Source organism: Lithobates pipiens, unplaced genomic scaffold, assembly GCF_037356315.1.
Source record: "Lithobates pipiens isolate NorthernLeopardFrog02 unplaced genomic scaffold, aLitPip1_a1.2 Scaffold_166, whole genome shotgun sequence".
Classification (NCBI taxonomy): domain Eukaryota; kingdom Metazoa; phylum Chordata; class Amphibia; order Anura; family Ranidae; genus Lithobates; species Lithobates pipiens.
The window spans coordinates 1321668-1340558 of record NW_027507752.1 but is presented as its reverse complement, the minus strand read 5'-3'; the positions used below and the strand labels follow the sequence as shown (position 1 = coordinate 1340558).

General features: G+C 44.9%; 1 protein-coding gene across 5 annotated transcripts in view; it reads left to right on the top strand.

The window, feature by feature from the left end:
• RALGPS1 (Ral GEF with PH domain and SH3 binding motif 1) overlaps positions 1-18891 on the top strand; it is a 659487-nt gene that overhangs the window by 485847 nt on the left and 154749 nt on the right. For all 5 annotated transcript variants that reach the window (XM_077484871.1, XM_077484870.1, XM_077484869.1 and 2 more), the window contains exon 11: positions 735-828. In XM_077484871.1, the coding sequence (XP_077340997.1) occupies positions 735-828 (94 nt within the window). The remainder of the gene's footprint in view (positions 1-734; positions 829-18891) is intronic.

Here is an 18891-nt window from a genome sequence, read left to right as displayed (position 1 = left end):
ATCAGTTTACTTGTATATATGATTTAGATAAAAAAATATATATATATATATTAAATAAAAACAGGTAGTCAAAACTTTTGGATGAAAAAAAATGGGCTAACTTTACTGTTTTATTTATTTATTTATTTTTTAAATCATTAGTGTATTTTTTTCCCCCAAAAAATTGCATTTGAAAGACCTCTGCGCAAATGCCGTGTGACATAAAATATTGCAACAACCGCCATTTTATTCCCTAGGATCTCTGCTAAAAAAATATATATAATTTTTGGGGGGTCTAAGTGATTTTCTGGCAGAAAATACAGGACTTTTACTTGTAAGCAACAAGTGTCAGAAAAGATTTGGTCTTTAAATGGTTAAACTGAGAACTCTACACACAGAGCTCAGTCCATTCATAAGTGTAAACATTTGTATCTCTTTACTCTTTTCCTGGCAGAGCCCAGAGAGGAGGAAAGTCGCTTTACTGAAGACTCCGGCAACTTGCATTGACTTCTATTACAGAAGTCATTTGCAAGACGCGCTGTAGTTGTAAATCGGCCTTTTTATCAGCACAATCGGCCGATGCCGATTCATTAAAAAAACGGCAAATATCGGCCGATATATTCGGTCGACCTCTAATGTACTGTGTGTGTATCTGCATGTGGATGCTCCCTGTACAGCCACATATGCTGTGCTGTATACAAACTACCATGTAATACAATTATAATTCCATCTATTGGTTCTTTTTATCTTGACAGATCATCTTGTGACGTTACCCCATGTGCAGAAGTATCTGAAGTCCGTCCGGTACATAGATGAGCTGCAAAAATTTGTGGAAGATGACAATTACAAGTAAGTTTGTTGATCATTATTATCTTTTTACTTTCATTTTTTATACTTGTCTCTTTCTGATATTTTAAGGGTACGTTCACACCTATGCATCTTTTAATGTACAAGTTAAATATAGAATACACAATGAATTACATATCATTCTCATCTTCATGGTTTAGTGTGGTTCTGTTTGGTGTCACCGGTGTTTTTAGTGTGCACTATAACACTCGTTACGTTGAAATGAATAAAGAACAGTGTAAAAGTGGCAGAAAATGACCCACATAACTTGCATTAAAACTTATTATAAGTATAGCCACATATACAGAATGCATGTAAAATTTGTATACAGTATAAAAAAAAAAGTGATAGCCCAGGGAAATTCAAGATGCGGTTTTTAATTATTATTTCCTTTATTAAGGGAAAAAAGCTGTTCAAATCTGCCTGACCCTGTGTGAAAAAGTAATTGCCCCCTCCCATGCTAAAATCATGAATTAGCTGTGATTTAAAGTGGGAGTCTGCCGGGACTCCGCATTTTTTTTTTTTTTAAAAGCCAGCAGCTACAAATACTGCAGCTACTGACTTTTAAAATAGTGACACTTACCTGTCCAGCACGCCCGCGATGTCGGCACCCGAAGCCGATCTGTAGATCGTATCTCGGGTGCTGCCGCCGCCATCTTGGGTATGGGAATCAGGAAGTGGAGCCTTTCGGCTTCATTTCCCGGTTCCCTACTGTGCATGCGCGAGCCGCGCTGCGCAATAAGGACGGTCCCCGCTGCCTCTGGGATCTGTGTGTTTTCCCAGCAGGCAGCGGGTCACTTGCGGGAAGGGGCGGGCACTTGCGGAAAGGGGCGTAAAATACGCCCCTTTCCGCAGAGAGCTATCCCGGAAGTGGGTACAGATACCTGTACTGTACAGGTATCTGCTCCCCCCTCCCCCCTGAAAGGTGCCAATTGTGGCGCCGGAGGGGGGGAGGGTTCCGATGAGCGGAGGTCCACTTTAGGGTGGACCTCCGCTTTAACTCCGCTTTCCAAAAATTTGTGGTTAAAGAGGAAGTAAAGGCTGTTAAAAAAAAAAAAAAAAAGCAACCTGCAAGGCAAAGGCATAATGAGCTAGTATGCATACCTGAGAACAAAGCCCCCGAAGCGGTCCTCCATCTTCATCTTCGCTGCCGCCATGTATCCCAGAGTGACTTCCGGGTCTTGCTGCTCCGGCGCTGTGATTCGCTGGAGCCGCGATGACGTCACTCCCGCGCATGCGCACGGGAGCCGACACGAGTGGCATATCACCGTGATCTGTGGCCGACTCAGTGTGACTACACGCCGCTGTCTACGGCGCTCTCCTAAACTGTATAGGTTTAGGAGATATTTCTTGGACCTACAGGTAAGCCTTAATCTAGGCTTACCTGTAGGTCAAAGTGGTTTGTAAGGGTTTACAACCACTTTAATTTCACTTGCCACACCCAGGCCTTATTACTGCCAGACCTGTTGAATCAAGAAATCACATAAATAGAAGCTATCTCACAAAGTGAAGCACGCTAACAGATCACAAAAAGCCACATATCATGCCACAATCTAAAAAAATTCAAGAACAGTTTAGAATCAAAGTAATGTACATGTATCGGTATAGGAACGGTCTCAAAGCCATTATCCACAAATGGAGATAACTTTGAACAGCATGACGACGCCTCATCCAGGAGGTCATAAAAGAACACAGAGCAACATCTATAGAACCGCAGGCCTCACTTGTCTCAGGTAAGATCGGTGTTCACGATTCAACAATAATAAAAAGACTGGGCAAAAATGGCATCCGTGGGAAAGTTCCAAAGCCAAAGCCACTGCTGACCAAAAAGAACACAAAGGTTCATCTCACATTTACCAAAAAACATCTTGATTATCCCCAAGACTTTTAGGCAAATATTCTGTGGACTGATGAGACAAAAATGTTACTTTTTGGAAGGCGTGCGTCCCATTTCATCTGGCATGAAATGAATACAACATTTCAAAACAAGAACATCATACAAACAGTCAGACATGGTGGTGGTAGCGTGATGGTCAGGGGTGACTTACCATAATTGATGGAACCATGAATTCTGAACTCTAACAGAAAATTCTAAAAGAGTTTGTGAGCTCAAGTGCACTTGGATTATGCAGCAGGACAATGATCCGAGAAATACAACAGCAAGTCCTCCTCCAAATGGTTTAAACAAAGCAAAAATGTAGGTTTGGAGTGGCCTAGTCAAAGCCCAGACTTAAATCTAATTGAGATGCTGTATCATGACCTTACACAGGACATTCATGCTGAAAAACCCTCCAATGTGGCTGAATTCTGTAAAGAAGAGCGTTCCAAAATTCCTCCACAGCAATATGAAAGACTCATTGCCCGTTATAGCAATCGTTTGATTGCAGTTATTCCCGCTAAGGGTGGCACGACCAGTTATTAAGTTTAGGGGACAATTACTTTTTCCCTTAAAGCCAGGCAGGTTTGGTCAGATTTTTTGCTTTAATAAATGAAACCATTATTTCAAAACTACATTTTGTATTTACTTGGGTTATCTTTGTTTGATAATATTTGTTTTATGAGTTATTTAAGTGTGACAAATATGCAAAAAAAACACAGAAAGGGGCAAATATTTTTTTGCTTTTATAAATGTTCTCTTATGTGTGCATGTCATTTCCACCCTTCTTTCTCTTTCCTGTGTTAATCTTGTGCATGCGCGGTTGTGTGTAAACCAAGCCTCTATCCAGGAAGGTGAGGAAGAGGGCACAGTATTGCGAGACTTCCTTTCCTGTGCCGTTCAGAGTGAAAGGAAATAAGCTGGCATGCTGTGGATAGTGAAACGGTACATATAGCATGCCATTAAAGATGCTACGGACTGGGCGGGCTCCGATAACATCATTAGTTGCAGGACGGATTGTGAGGAAACTATTAGAGGAAGTGACATTTCACGGGCAGCGATCAGCTGCCTGTTCTATGCAGATTATAATGAGCTGAAGTTGAAATGGAGGGTTTACAACCACTTTAATTTGTTCATAAGCAACCTGGAGGAGGATGGGGTAAACAGTTCAATCTCTGTATTTGCGGACGATACTAAGCTAAGCAGGGCAATAACTTCTCCGCAGGCTGTGGGAACTTTGCAAAAAGATCTGAACAAATTAATGGGGAGGGGCAACTACATGGCAAATGAGATTCAATGTAGAAAAATGTAAAATAATGCATTTGGGTGACAAAAATATGAATGCAATCTATAGACTGGGGGGAGAACCTCTGGGGGGGTCTAGGATGGAAAAGGACCTGGGGGTCCTAGTAGATGAGAGGCTCAGCAATGCCAAGCTGCTGCTAACAAAGCAAACAGAATATTGGCACTAAAAAGGGATCAACTCCAGAGATAAAAGGATAATTCTCCCCTCTACAAGACTCTGGTCCGGCCGCACCTGGAGTATACTGTCCAGTTCTGGGCACCAGTCCTCAGGAAGGATGTACTGGAAATGGAGCGACTACAAAGAAGGGCAACAAAGCTAATAAAGTTTCTGGATGATATTAGTTAGAGGGGATATGATTTCAATTTATAAATACCATACTGGTGACCCCACAACAGGTATACAACTTTTTCGCAGAAGGGAGTTTAACGATACTCGTATCCACTCATTAAAATGAGTAAGCCCTTGTACACCCGGTTGGATACTCCGAGGGAAAATGTCCGATCGGACCGTGTTGTCGGATAATCCGACCATGTGTGGGCTCCATCGGACTGTTTCCGTCTGAATATCCGACCGACAAAGTTTTAGAACTGTGGTATAAAATTTTCCGACAACATGATCCAATCGGACTTTGTCCTATTGTTTGTAGAGAATTCCGATCGGACAAAGTGCCACACATGCTCAGATCAAATTCCTAGACCAAAGCTATTGGCTACTAGCCTGAACGTAGTCCCGTCGTAATGAAATAACGTCATCACGTTACGAACGATCGGATTTTCCGACAACTTTGTCCGACCGTGTGTATGCAACACCAGTTTCGGACAAAATCCGTCGGACAAAATCCGACGGATTTTGTTGTCGGAATGTCTGACCGTGTGTACAAGGGCTAAGAGTGGCAAGGATGTAGAATTCCCTTTCCACAGGCGGTGGTCTCAGAGGGGGGTATCGGTAGTTTCAAGAAAGTATTAGATAAGCACCTGAACGACCGCAACATACCGGGATATACAATGTAATACTGACATATAATCACACAACATAGGTTGGACTTGTGTCTTTTTTCAACCTCACCTACTATGTAACTATGTAAGTGTCAAGTAAAGTACCAAAAAAATAAATATACTCCCAAGAACTAAGAATCCCCCCCACCGCCTCAGGTCCTCAGCAGCATGCCCCGCAAGATTCCTGGAGTTTTACCAAACCCTGTACTCCTCTAGGGTCTCCTTTGACAACTGTCAGCTGCTTCGGTATCTGGATCGAGTTTGGCTCCCTACCTTAGAACCAGCAAAAAGCGAGAAGCTAGATGAGGACATCTCCTTGAAAGAGGTCCAGGAGGCAGTGGGGACTATGCAGTCGGGGAAAGCCCTTGGACCTTAGGTGGAATTTTACGCCACCTATCAGGAATTGCCGGCTCCCAGGCTCACTGCATTGCTGACACAATTCTCAACACTAGGTTCTCTCCCTAAGTCAATGTCTGATGCGATAGTGGTCTTGGTGCCCAAACCCGGCAGGAACCCTGAAGAATGTGCCTCTTATAGGCCGTTTTATTAATTAATGTAGATGCCAAGTTGCTGGCAAAAGTACTGGCCATTCGCATGAGTAAGGTAATGGACGATCTGGTTCACATTGACCAGACGGTCAATTCGGTCCCAAATTCCTTCACTGGCTGAGCCTACTGTATCAAGTCCCTAGGGCGAGGGTTCGTGTGAATTATACCCTCTCGGACTACTTTCTCCACTAGAGGGTCTCCCAATCTCTGGTCTGTGCCTCTAGCTCTCACTGGAGGGCTGAGCTTTGGTGGGGGGTGGAAGCAGCTGGCTCAGGTTCTCAGCGGAAAGCAGAGAGGCTGAACCAGGTGTCGGTCCAGAAATCTAGGTTGAATCACGACCATATGGTTGCAAACTTTCCCCAGCCCGGACTGGCTCAGTGACTTTAGCCTGCTGTTGATCTTTGGCTGTACTTCTCCTTTAAAGGGGTTGTAAAGGTAAATGTTTTTTCACCTTAATGCATTCTATGCATTAAGGTGAAAAAACATCTCACGCCGCCGGCGCCCCCAGCCCCCCGTTTTACTTACCTGACCCCTTTGAAAGTCCCACGCTCGCCCCCGCCGTCCTCTTCGCCGCTCAGCCTGGCCGCTGATTGGCTGGAGTGGATGAATTGAAAGCAACGCAGCCATTGGCTCGCACTGCTGTCAATCTCATTCAATGATGCAGCACGCCAGGGGGGGGGGGGGGGTGAATGAGGGTGTGTGAAGCCAGCCAGGAGAAGTGATCTCATTACGAGGCCGGGTCCTGTTCTAAAACAAGGAGCTGATATCTAAATGTGCCTGCTTTCACTTCCACTACTTGGAGGGACAGAGCAGGTATCATGCTATGGGGCAGATCCCCTGTATCCTGTACCCAAAACATACAAAAAGGATGGGTTTCTTTTTTCTCCCTCTCTTCTTTCACCCCTTTATTCCTTAACCAGTTCCCGACCGGCGCACGCCAATGTACGTCAGCAGAATGGCACGGGCAGGCATATTGGGGAACAGGTACGTCTATTCTAATATGCCGCCCTGCCATCACGTGCCGGTCGGGACCCCCGTGAGTCCGGTCGCGGGTCCCGTGGACTCGATTGGCGCTGGGATACCGTGATTTTCTCACGGGGCGGCTGAACGAGGAGATGCCGTTGTAAACAGCATCTCCCCGTTCTGCCTAGCAACAAGTGACGCTGATCTCTGCTCCCTGTGATTGGAGCAGAGATCAGTGTTCACTAACACAAAGCCCAGCCCCCAACAGTTAGTAACACGCCCCTAGGAACACTTAACCCCTACACTGCCACCCCCTGGTTAACCCCTTCACTGCTAGTGTCATTTACACAGGAATCACTGCATTTGTATTGCATTGATTGCTGTATAAATGACAATGGTCACAAAAATGTCCGATGTGTCCACCATAATGTCGCAGTCACAATAAAAATCGCTGATCGCCGCCATTACTAGTAATAAAAAAAATTATTAATAAAAATGCCATAAAAATACGTATCGGCCTAAACTGAGGGGAAAAAAATGTTTATATATTTTTGGGGGATATTTATTATAACAAAAAGTAAAAAATAATGTGTTTTTTTTTTCAAAATTGTCGCTCTATTCTTGTTAATAGCGCAAAAAATAAAAACCGCAGAGGTGATCAAATACCACCAAAAGAAAGCTCTATTTTGTGGGGGGAAATAGGACGTCAATTTTGTTTGGGAGCCACGTTGCACAACCGCGCAATTGTCAGTTAAAGCGACGTAGTGCCGAATCGCAAAAAGTGGTCCGGTCTTTGGCCAGCAAAATGGTCCGGGGCCGAAAGTGGTTAAAGCAGCTGTAAGCAGAGCAGTCCATGGGAGCGTTTTTTTTTTCTTCCTGGTTCCGACCTGAGAAGCATTGACATGCTCTACAACAGGGCTGCTCAGCCGTACGGGTCCTGAGTTTTTTTTTTTACTTCTACATGTACAGAAACATTATAAATGGTTTGAGTGTTTTTTCTGCTTTATAGAATAGAAATGTTATTTTTCTTTAAAAAGTTTTGATACAAATAGTTCTCCTTTACCAGGCCAAGGTATGTTTCTTGGGACGATACAGTCCTGCCGACAAAGTTTAAAAAGAAAAAAAAAAAAAACCTTTCAAATACGTTTGGCACTAAAAGGAAGGCATTGTGTCCGTTTTATCACCGGCCTCCGGTCAGCTGTCAGCCTCTCAGCAGAGACAAAGTGTATTTTGTTGTAGCTCCTGCTCATTCATTGCCCCAACTGCAGCCATAATTTATATTATCCGAGGTTTTAATTCATGAGGAATTAAACAGGAAATGCCCCCGCCGCGCTCATCCCAGATGTATAGACCAGATACTATATTTATCTGCAGTAAGTCCCCCAGCATCAGCTCTGACGAATAATGTCTCCTTTATGCGCACGGGAAAGGCCGCGCCGAATTCCAGGTAAAGAGTCCTATCGCTTTTCACTCCTAAATAAGCAAGTCAAATCTGCAGAATGTGGATTGTAGATTGACGCTTTTATCTCCAGGAATTGCTCCATTTCAGAGGCTGCAGAGGACTAATATACTGAACTCCGTCTGGTTTTGTCATTTCTTTTCATGAGCTGCTCTAATACAGATACTTTTTAACAAACCTTCTGTAGCGTCACCCCTGTGGGGTTCTCTGTTCTGCGCCTCGACTCCAAGAATAACCTCAGCCCCTCTGATACACCTGGCTGAATAAAAGCACTGCGAGCACAAGTAACACAAGTGAGAAATACCCTTCGCCTGGCTGGGGGGTATCGCCAATAAACACCTTTTCAGTGCCCATCAGTGCCGCCTCATCAGCGCCCATCAGTGAAGTAGAAAGATAATAAACCCAGAAGTGATTAAATACCCCCAAACGAATGCCCTATTTGTGTGAGCAAAATTATAAAAATGTCAGATGGTTACAAGCAAGCTTGTCATTCACAGTGTGAGAGCGCTGAAAGCTGAGAAATGGCCTGGTCAGGAAGGGGGTGTAACCCCCGCAGTGATTGTGTATCAGATCAGCTATCCATCCTTGAGCTCCGCTGAACCCCGCTGAGCAAGCGAATGACAGGTCCATCTTCACTCACTGTGCAGAGTGGACCCGGTCCCACTCTCCTCTATGGGGGGGGGGGAATAAATTTTTTTTTTAAAAAAGGGTGGAAAAGGGACCGCCAGTCCGTTTTCATAGGACCTCCATCCATCTGGACTTTGCAGACAGGAGGTAGGAACGTGCTCTCACGTTGAAATGTTTTAACTATGTCTCCATACTAAAATTACTATATTTTTATATTGTGATTATAATGTTTAATGACTTGCCATACTAAACCAATGTATCTCCAGACGTAGGTAATGTCCTGATGAAGCTGTGAAGCGAAACTAGTCGAGCAATTACGCTCCATTTCAAGTTTAGAGAGAGAGGCTGCAGAGGACTAATATACTGAACTCCGTCTGGTTTTGTCATTTCTTTTCATGAGCTGCTCTGATAAAGATACTTTTTAACAAACCTTCTGTAGCGCCACCCCAGTGGGGTTCTCTGTTCTGCGCCTCGACTCCAAGAATAACCTCAGCCCCTCTGATACACCTGGCTGAATAAAAGCACTGCGAGCACAAGTAACACAAGTGAGAAATACCCTTCGCCTGGCTGGGGGGTATCGCCAATAAACACCTGTATAGTGCCCATCAGTGCCGCCTCATCAGCGCCCATCAGTGAAGTAGAAAGATAATAAACCCAGAAGTGATTAAATACCCCCAAATGAATGCTCTATTTGTGTGAGCAAAATGATAAAAATGTCAGATGGTTACAAGCAAGCTTGTCATTCACGGTGTGAGAGCGCTGAAAGCTGAGAAATGGCCTGGTCAGGAAGGGGGTATAAGTGCCCTGTATTAAAGAGGGATTCCACCAAAAAAAAATAATATTAAAAGCCAGCAGCTATAAATACTGCAGCTGCTGACTTTTAATAAATGGACACTCACCTGTCCCGGGGTCCAGCGATGCCGGCAGCCGAGGCCGATTGATCGCTCGGCTCTCGGCTGCTGTAGTCACCATTCTAGGTGAGGGAATCAGGAAGTGAAGCGAATCGGCTTCACTTCCCGGTTCCCTACTGCGCGAGCCGCGCCGCGCAATAGGAAATCTCCGCGCTGTCACTGGGAACTGTGTGTGTCCCAGCAGACAGCGCGGCAGGGCAGGAAATGGCGTAGAGTCCCGCGGGAGTCTATGCCCGGAAGTGGGTGAAAATACCTGTCTTGGACAGGTATCTCCACCCCCCTACCCCCTGAAAGGTGCCAATTGTGACACCGGAGGGGGGGAGGGATCCGATCAGCGGAGGTTCCACTTTAGGGTGGAATCCCGCTTTAAGGTGGTTAAAGCATTTTTTCACACCTGCCAAAAAAAATTTGCACAGTACTATAGGTCTGAAGGTGACCTTTAAAGTCCATCACTCAAAAGAAATATATGCATTCAGGACTGAATTGATGGGCTGAACAAGGATGAAGATGACAGACCAGGAAAATTGTAAAGGCAGTTTCCTTTTTTTTTTCTTTTTTTTATCCAGTCTTTTTTAAGTCATCTCTGGCCAAACCGAATAATTTATTTTTGTTTGTGCGTGGGTAAGTTGATTCATATGCCAATTTTTTTTTTAAAATTCTCCCACAATGGTGAGATTTCCAGCAGTAGTTTTTAGTCTGTGCGCTTCCTTTAATAACGAGATATCCTGGCTGTAGTTTGTGTTTCTGCTCCCACACTGATTACACCGCAGTAGTTTGTGTCGTTGACCTTCCCACAATGGTGAAATGTTTCCCCAGTAGTTTGTGTCAACACTCCTCCTACAGTAAGTTTTCACCGTTGATAGTGGCGCAGCGGGGTGCACCATAAAACACTTACCATCACTTTACCTGCAGATGCAATTGTTTGAAAAAAAATGTTGGTGATGGTAAGTCTGTGGTGGAGCTGTTCCATGCAAACACTAACACTGTTGTCTGTCATTTTGATTAACCAGTTCCCGACCGGCGCACGCCGATGTACGTCGCCAGAATGGCACGGGCAGGCATATTGGTGTACAGGTACGTCTAATCTTAAATGCCGCCCTGCCATTGCAAATGGGCCGCCGGCAGGTGTGTTTGTGTGCCGGCCGGGACCCCCGTGAGTCCGGTCGTGGGTCCCGCAGACCTGATCGCCGCGGGCATACCCGCGATCGTCTCACGGGGCGGCTGAACTGGGAGATGCCATTGTAAACAGCATCTCCCCGTTCTGCCTAGCAACAAGTGACGCTGATCTCTGCTCCATGTGATTGGAGCAGAGATCAGTGTTCACTAACACAAAGCCCAGCCCCCTGCAGTTAGTAACAAGCCCCTAGGAACACTTAAAGAGGGATTCCACCTAAAAAAAAAATATTAAAAGCCAGCAGCTATAAATACTACAGCTGCTGACTTTTAATAAATGGACACTCACCTGTCCCGGGTTCCAGCGATGCCGAGGCCGATCGATCGCTTGGCTCTCGGCTGCTGCCGCCACCATTCTAGGTGAGGGAATCAGGAAGTGAAGCGAATCGGCTTCACTTCCCGGTTCCCTACTGCGCATGCGCGAGTCGCGCATCGCAATAGGAATTGTCCGCGCTGTCACTGGGACCCGGGTGTGTCCCAGCAGACAGCGCGGCAGGACAGGAAATGACATGGGAGTCTATGCCCGGAAGTGGGTGTAAATACCTGTCTTTGACAGGTATCTCCACCCCCCTCCCCCCTGTAAGGTGCCAATTGTGACACCGGAGGGGGGGAGAGTTCCGATCAGCGGAAGTTCCACTTTAGGGTGGAACCCCGCTTTAACCCCTACACTGCCACCACCTGGTTAACCCCTTCACTGCCAGTTTCATTTACACAGGAATCAATGCATTTGTATAGCAGTGATTGCTGTATAAATGTCAATGGTCCCAAAAATGTGTCAAAAATGTCCGATGTGTCCGCCATAATGTCACAGTCACAATAAAAATCGCTGATTGCCGCCATTACTAGTAAAAAAAAAAAATATTAATAAAAATGCCATAAAACTATCCCCTATTTTGTAAACGCTATAACTTTTGCGCAAACCAATTAATAGTCACTTATTGCGATTTTTTTTTTTAAACAAAAATATGTAGAAGACTACGTATCGGCCTAAACTGAGGGAAAAAAAGTTTTTTTATATATTTTTGGGGGATATTTATTATAACAAAAAGTAAAAAAGAATGTGTTTTTTTCAAAATTGTCGCTCTATTTTTGTTTATAGCGCAAAAAATAAAAACCGCAGAGGTGATCAAATACCACCAAAAGAAAGCTCTATTTATGGGAAAAAAAGGACGTCAATTTTGTTTGGGAGCCACGTTGCATGACTGCGCAATTGTCAGTTCAAGCTACACAGTGCCGAATCATAAAAAGTGTTCTGGTCTTTGGCCAGCAAAATGGTCCGGGGCTGAAGTGGTAATGGTCTCTGAACTGGCCCCCGAGATGTGCCCCACCTATCAGTAATAGGACACACTTGCAACTTACTACTGCAAAAAGTACTGCCCACCCTAGCATCCCTTTTTATACCTGTAAAATGAAAAATCCCGGTGTGACTTGGAACAACCCTCGTATATACAAGATTGCAGATACAAGCACCCCAGTCAAATGTGGAGTACGGATGAACTATTCTAGTGCTGGAGCAGCTAAAAAAAAAAGGTCATAGCAGACTCTAAATAGGAACTCATTTTTAAAAACAAATGTAATCACTTTTATGTTAAAACGAAGAAAGCCAACTACAGGAGCAGAGGGAGTTGGGTTCTGGGAAATTTAGACTGTTGTGTTGTTTTTGTTAGACAAATATAAAAATCCATACCGGACTGCAATTGAAATTTGTTTTTTAAAAGGAGTGTTGTGGCTTTTATGGCAATTATATGTTGTGGTAAACTGAGGGAAACACCACAAAGGAACCCTTGAGAACATCAAACCTTCTAGGATTAATCTTTAAAAAGCTATCAGCCTCTGCATGTCCCCTAAAAAAACAAGAGGCTTTTATGGCGGCAGACCCCCTGCCTCCCTCCTATTCATTACCAAGAGTTATTTGGAGAACCTCATGCGACCCCCATTTAAGTACTCTTGAAACTGAAAACTTTCTAAACTTAAAAAAAAAAGTTTGAAATTGAGAGTTGACTTTTGTTTCCTATTCAGCAGAGGCCCTTACGTTAATCCTTCTATATATCCTGCCAAGCTTACCTCTCCCTTTAATTAGTAGAGCCACACTGCTATTTTACTACAATGCAGTGATAGACAGGATGAGAGCCTTTAAGGGCACCACTTATGTGGATAATAATCTCTTAAAGACCAACTCAAATATCATTTAGAAACTATAAGGAAAAAAAATCTACTAGAAACTAGGATACATTTTCTTTAGAAAGAAATATTTGCTAGAAACTGTTAGCCCTTGTACACACGGTCGGATATTCCGACTGTGTGTGGTCTGCATCGGACTGTTTCCATCGGAATATCCGTCGGACCAACTTTTCCAACTTGCCGGAAATATTTTCCGTCAAAATGCTCCGATCGGACATACTCCGATCATGTGTAGAGAATTCCGATCGGACAAAGTGCCACGCATGCTCAGATCAAATTCCTACACCAAAGCTATTGGCTACTAGCCTGAACGTAGTCCCATTGTAACGAAATAACGTCATCAAGTCGGATTTTCCGACAACTTCATCCGACCGTGTGTATACAACAGTTTCGGACAAAATCCGACGGATTTGGTTGTCGGAATCTCCGACCGTGTGTACAAGGGCTTAGTCTGTAAATAATTGTTTTCTGACGCTAGGAGAGTTGAGATGCATCATTTATCAACTCTGATTCCTGATGCACAGATTTAGTGCCTATGGCTCCCCGTCCATGTGCCAGATTGGCTGAGAGCAACTCATTGAAGCTGTGAAGGAAAGCCGGCTTTTGTGAAGTTGTTTAATAGTTTGATGGTTAGCCAGAGGATCAATATGATTAGCAAATGGCTAATATTTCCAGCCATGGCAGCCAACATGTTCCCTTTAACAAGCATCTTTTAAATGAATGCTACATTTGCAGTCTTAAATTTCAAGCCCTGGTGTAGCTGGGGAGGGGCACAGAAATATTGAAGGGTCAGTCCACCTAAAAGCAATAGTTTAGTTATAGGTAGATCTGTCAGAAACCATGAGACTGAGACAGAAGTACAATCAAATAACACTTGTTTATTAATAACAATAAAAAGGTAAATAGAAAAAAGCGTAGTCAAGCATAGCCAGAGTCCAGTAGCCAGATCGGGTAGTCAGCCAGTCCAAAGTTCATTAACCAGATCGGGTTATCAGCCAGGCCTGAAGTCAGGGATCCAAGGAGAGCAATTACAAGCAGGATAAGAAGCCAGGAGGGATATCAGCAAGCCAGTCTTGAAACAAACAGCAGGAGATGGTTCCTTGTGATGTGACCAACGCGAAGGCAAAGGAAAGAGTGAGCTGGAAGGCTTTAAATAGGCAGGTCAGGCGAGCATCATCAGGAACAGCTGGTAACTGTGGAAAGAGAAGAGAGCTGGCAATTAGCTGACAGCTGAGGGGCCAGCCCAGAGGAGGAAGGGCTAAGCCAGCCCTGACAAGATCCCAGAGTAATGAGCCAGCTGCTGGTCTTCTACTTGTCCTAGATACCCCAACAGAGAGATCTCCCTGCCATAATTTCCAGCTTTATTCCTGTCCCCCTGGGAGATGTGGGTGCCCCAGTCGACCTTCATATGTTCCAGCTCCTCCTGTTACATAATCCAAAAATATAGAATGAATTCAAATCACCCAGGGTTGATGGGAGCCCCTAATAATGGCAACAGCAGGTGTGCAGCCTGGGGAATGCAGCTCGGAGATCTCACCAGTTGAGTCCCCCGGAGACGGAAGAAACTGTCGGGAGGGTTTAAGTCTTCAGCGTTCACAAAGATTGAAATATCAGTTTTGGATCGACTGACCACATAAAGATTTAACATGTATTCAGTGCATAAAATATATATATATATACATACACACACTGTGTGTGTTTGTAATATTCAGTATATTGGTTCAAGGTCTGTTTACAGTTTTTTGGTGTTTTCTTGGTGACTCAGATGCGGCGCTTTTAAATATTTACAGATTGCTTTCCTGAGACATTTTATTTATGGTTCTTTGTAGGAATTGATATTTTTGTTACATTTCCGATGCAAGCAAAGCCCCTGACATTGACATCTGTTTCTCATGGAAAGGCTCCCGGAGTGCAAACTCTCCAAGGTCCCCTCCTCTGTTTACAGGCTTATTACAAAGCAAATGCAGCCAGGAATACCAACCCATGAACTGCCAGGCTATTCCATGATTCATGGCAGCTGCCAGAGCCCAAAGGGATTCTGCCCAACCTGCCTTTGAGTAAATCTTCCACCATAGAAATATGAAGACTGCCATTGCTAACTTCACCCTGAAATTGCTAGTTTCCTGGCTGCCATTTTAATCCTCTGGCTTCAATATGCTGCATATTTATTCTGGTTCGGTCATTCAAAATAGTGAGGTCAGAGGATCACCATGGCAATTGATTGATAAGAAATCTGCAATGCCAGCCTTTGTTTTCTTTTGTGATGTTTCCTTTCATTTGAATTTTATTGTAATCAGTTTTAGCCAATGATGTCTGGGAGAGGGCTGGACTACGTTATATGTTTAAATTATACCGGGGCTCGACCCTTAAATCCTTTTTTGGATTTACAAGCGGAGTTTGCCCTTCCCCGTAGCCAATTCTTTAGGTACCTGCAATTGAGGCATGCCCTTAAGGCACAATCATGACACACTCGGCTCGGTCCAACCGACCATGCTTTGATTCAGGAGGTTCTTTTGGAAAGAGACAAGAAGGGTATGATATCCAGAAGCTATGCCATTCTTAATGCCCTACAGGATTCTTCTAAATTACCCTGCAGGCGTTGCTGGGACACAGATATAGGCGCGATAGATGGGAAGACATGGGAATTATGTTTATCATCTGCCCCATTAGTTTCAGTGTCAGCCTCTCAAAAACTATACCATATAAAACCATTTATATTTACTTCCTAAAGTCTATAGAACACTTGTTTAATTATATAAATGGAGGAAAGGCAACACTCCTCTATGCAGAGTCATCTTAATAGCAGCATGAGCCCCTGGGCAAAGTAATGCACTGGGGCCCCTACAAGCCTTCCCCAATTTACGTACCTACTCTCAAGAATGACAGCATAAATAGTTGATAGATTTGAGCTTATATTTCCTAGTACCTTCAATAAATTGATTTTAAACCAATAAGAAAACATGCCATAAATCAAACACTAATTAACACAACTATCCAAACGAGCTAAAAAGTTTTGAAGAACAAAAATGTCACCCTATACATAATGTTGTTATACCAATGGTGGAATACCAGGGTCTCAAAGGTCGCACTTGTGACCGGGCCCCCGACGTTCCGCCACTGTCGGGCGTCTCTCTCATAAAGCCCAGAGCCTGCACTGACAGTTCCCCCTCTACCCTTGCATACATGGAAAAAGAGAAAGCCGATCTGCTCCTTCTCCTCCCGCCCCTCTCCTCCTGTGTGCACCAACGTGAGTGTGAATGATTAAATTCAGCTGCTTAGCTTCACACTTCCCGCTGTGCAGGCTCTGCACTGTATGAGAGAGATGCCCTTAGCTCAGGATCCTGCTGAGGAGTCACTGATGGGTGGCACTGATAGGAGGTATTGATGGGCACTATTATGCTGCATTGATGAGCACTGATGGGTATTGATGAGCACTGATAGGCGGCATTGATGAACACTGATAGGTGGCACTGATGGGGCTGCACTCATAATCAGGGCAGTGTAAACAATGCACAGACAGTCTTTCAAGTTAATGGCTCTCCTTTCCTTTCCTCACACAAAGCAATTCTATTGTCCCAAGTATTACCTGTGTTTTAAATAAACAGTTCATGTTGAGCAACCAACCAAGTGTTGCCTTGTTTGTGGTTGTCCGTGGTTGGAATATCTGATATCTATATTCAGACTGGGAGGTATATGATGAAAGCACTCAAGCGGAGTGTGGGACGTATCGTTACAAGCACAATTTCAAAAACATACCAGTGTGAACCAGAGCTTTGCTGAAAAGGCAGCATCTCAGGTTGTACACATGCTGGGGCCATGAATGCTTTGCTTCGTTACTATGGCAAGAATTCTCACCATTTGCATTTGGCGGGCACTACTGGTCGCCAAAACGCAACCCATTCAAATAAAAAGGTCTGTGCTGCAACTTTCCCACAACCATGGGAAATGCACGTGGTAGTGGTGGAGGTGCAGCATTTAGGGGGTTAAAACTGGTGGTGTAGAGGCCACATATAGCCTCCTCACCTCCTGTCAAATACCTCTGAAAAGCAATCCATGTGCGAGTGGCAGTCTTTTATAGTAAGAGACTCAGAGCAGCAGAGAGGGACATATGCATTTGTCAAGTTTTTTTTTTTTTTTGGGGGGGGGTGGCGTTTGGCCAGTGGACTCACCAATTTTGCAGTCTGTAGTGTCCTCCAATTGAAGTTTTTCGCATCTTCACACACACCTGTCTAGCACCATGCTGTGTGTGTGCACATCAGGGGCTGGAGCTACTAGCGTGGGCACGACAGGGATTGGTCACTATACAAGGGGTCTTCAGCATCCTGGGGGCCTGTTTTGTTAACTATAAATTCTGCTGTATCTAAAATCTCAGATATTGAGTGACACACTGCAGGATCAGCACTAGCAGCTACAGAGGCAGCACAGTTCACAGCCCTCTTGTTACATCACTGCCCGTGGCATGATGGGGTGTTTACGTCACAGGGGGTAAGGTCTCAGGATGACATCACTGGGTGGCCATGCCCCATGACTATTTAAGTAATGGCACATGATGGCCCCAGAATTACAGCGGGAGCAAGCATCGGGAGAAGACAGCGGAGAGAGGAGAACCGGCAGAGGGAGAAGACAGCTGAGAGAGGAGAACCAGCAGTGGAAGAAGACATCAGCGGAGAGAGAAGAACTGGAGGATGAAGACATCGCCGGAGGGAGAAGAAATCGGAAGAGGAGACACCGGAGCTGCTTTAATAAATTTGTCAAAACCCTGTGTACTGTTTTTATTTTTGACACTTTTTTTTAGGTGAATGTGTAGGGGTACAATGGCCTTAGGCTTTGTTGAGACTTATTGTTGGGGAGGAGGGGCGCATACAGTTGCGGCGCATTTGTTGTCGAAAATTGGATTAAAACAGTTAAGGACGAGGCATCGCCTGTCAGTAGCCTCTCGGGGGGTAGCCTTGGGCTTTAGAGGCGAGGACAATTTAGATGCATGTCTAAATTTACCCTTAGGGCCCTTTCATACCGGTTGTCCGATCAGGTCCACCTATCAGTTTTTCAGGCAGACTTGATCAAACCCTCCTGTCTCCCCTATGGAGCGTTGACATCCGCCGCTATCCGATCTTGATTTAAAAAAACAGGCGGATAGAGGTCCTATTTTCCATCTGTCTGACGGGTCGGATATGTTCAGATGAAAATGGACAGATGGTCCGCTTTCACCTGATCTCCCCATAGAGGGTGGTGGGACTGTGTCTGTCCCTTCTCTGCGGAGCGGAGACGGACCAGTCATCTGCGTCATCAAGCGGATTTTGTCCCATGGAGGAGCCTGTGTGAAAGGGGCCTTGCTAGGATTATTGATTTTTTTTTATGGGGGGGGGGGGTCTTTGGAGCGGCATTGGGGGTCCAAACAAACTTCTAATGTCTCTTTTTTTAGACAAGAGAAAGGGACTGAAGAGATCATTCCCTTTCTCTGCAGGCTCAGCTGCAATACTTATGGATGGAAGCCTCCTGAATAGCGGCTGTCATTCATTCATAAACAGTGACAGCTGAACATATGAGCGATCATTACTGAGTGCATGTTTACCAGCCCCACCGCTCTCCATCCTGACACGCCGCACTCACCAATGTCCCGGGCAGCAGCTGCGAGAATGTCGGCATGCAGAGCTGCATGGAGGGGCTGCCGGGGATCGGTGAGCGGGGGACACTGAAGGAGATGCCAGTGGGGGGGGGCATCATTTCGAAAAAAAAAAAAGATAAAAAAGTTTAACTCTGTAATTGCCGGTGGGAGTGGCAGCGGAGGGAGCCAGATCCACGGAGATTGGGGGGGGGGGGGGAGTTCACTGCACCTGGGGGGTAAAAATGAATGCTGTGGGGACAGATGCAGTGGGCAGAGGACAATGTAGGGGGGGGCAGAGCAGGTATTTTATGTAGTGCAGGGGAGGGGGGGAGGCGGGGGGGGGGCAGTGGGTGGTAGAGAGTCGCTAATCAGATCTATTTTGTTCAGCAGAGTCTATTGAACATTTCTGATATAAGTTTATG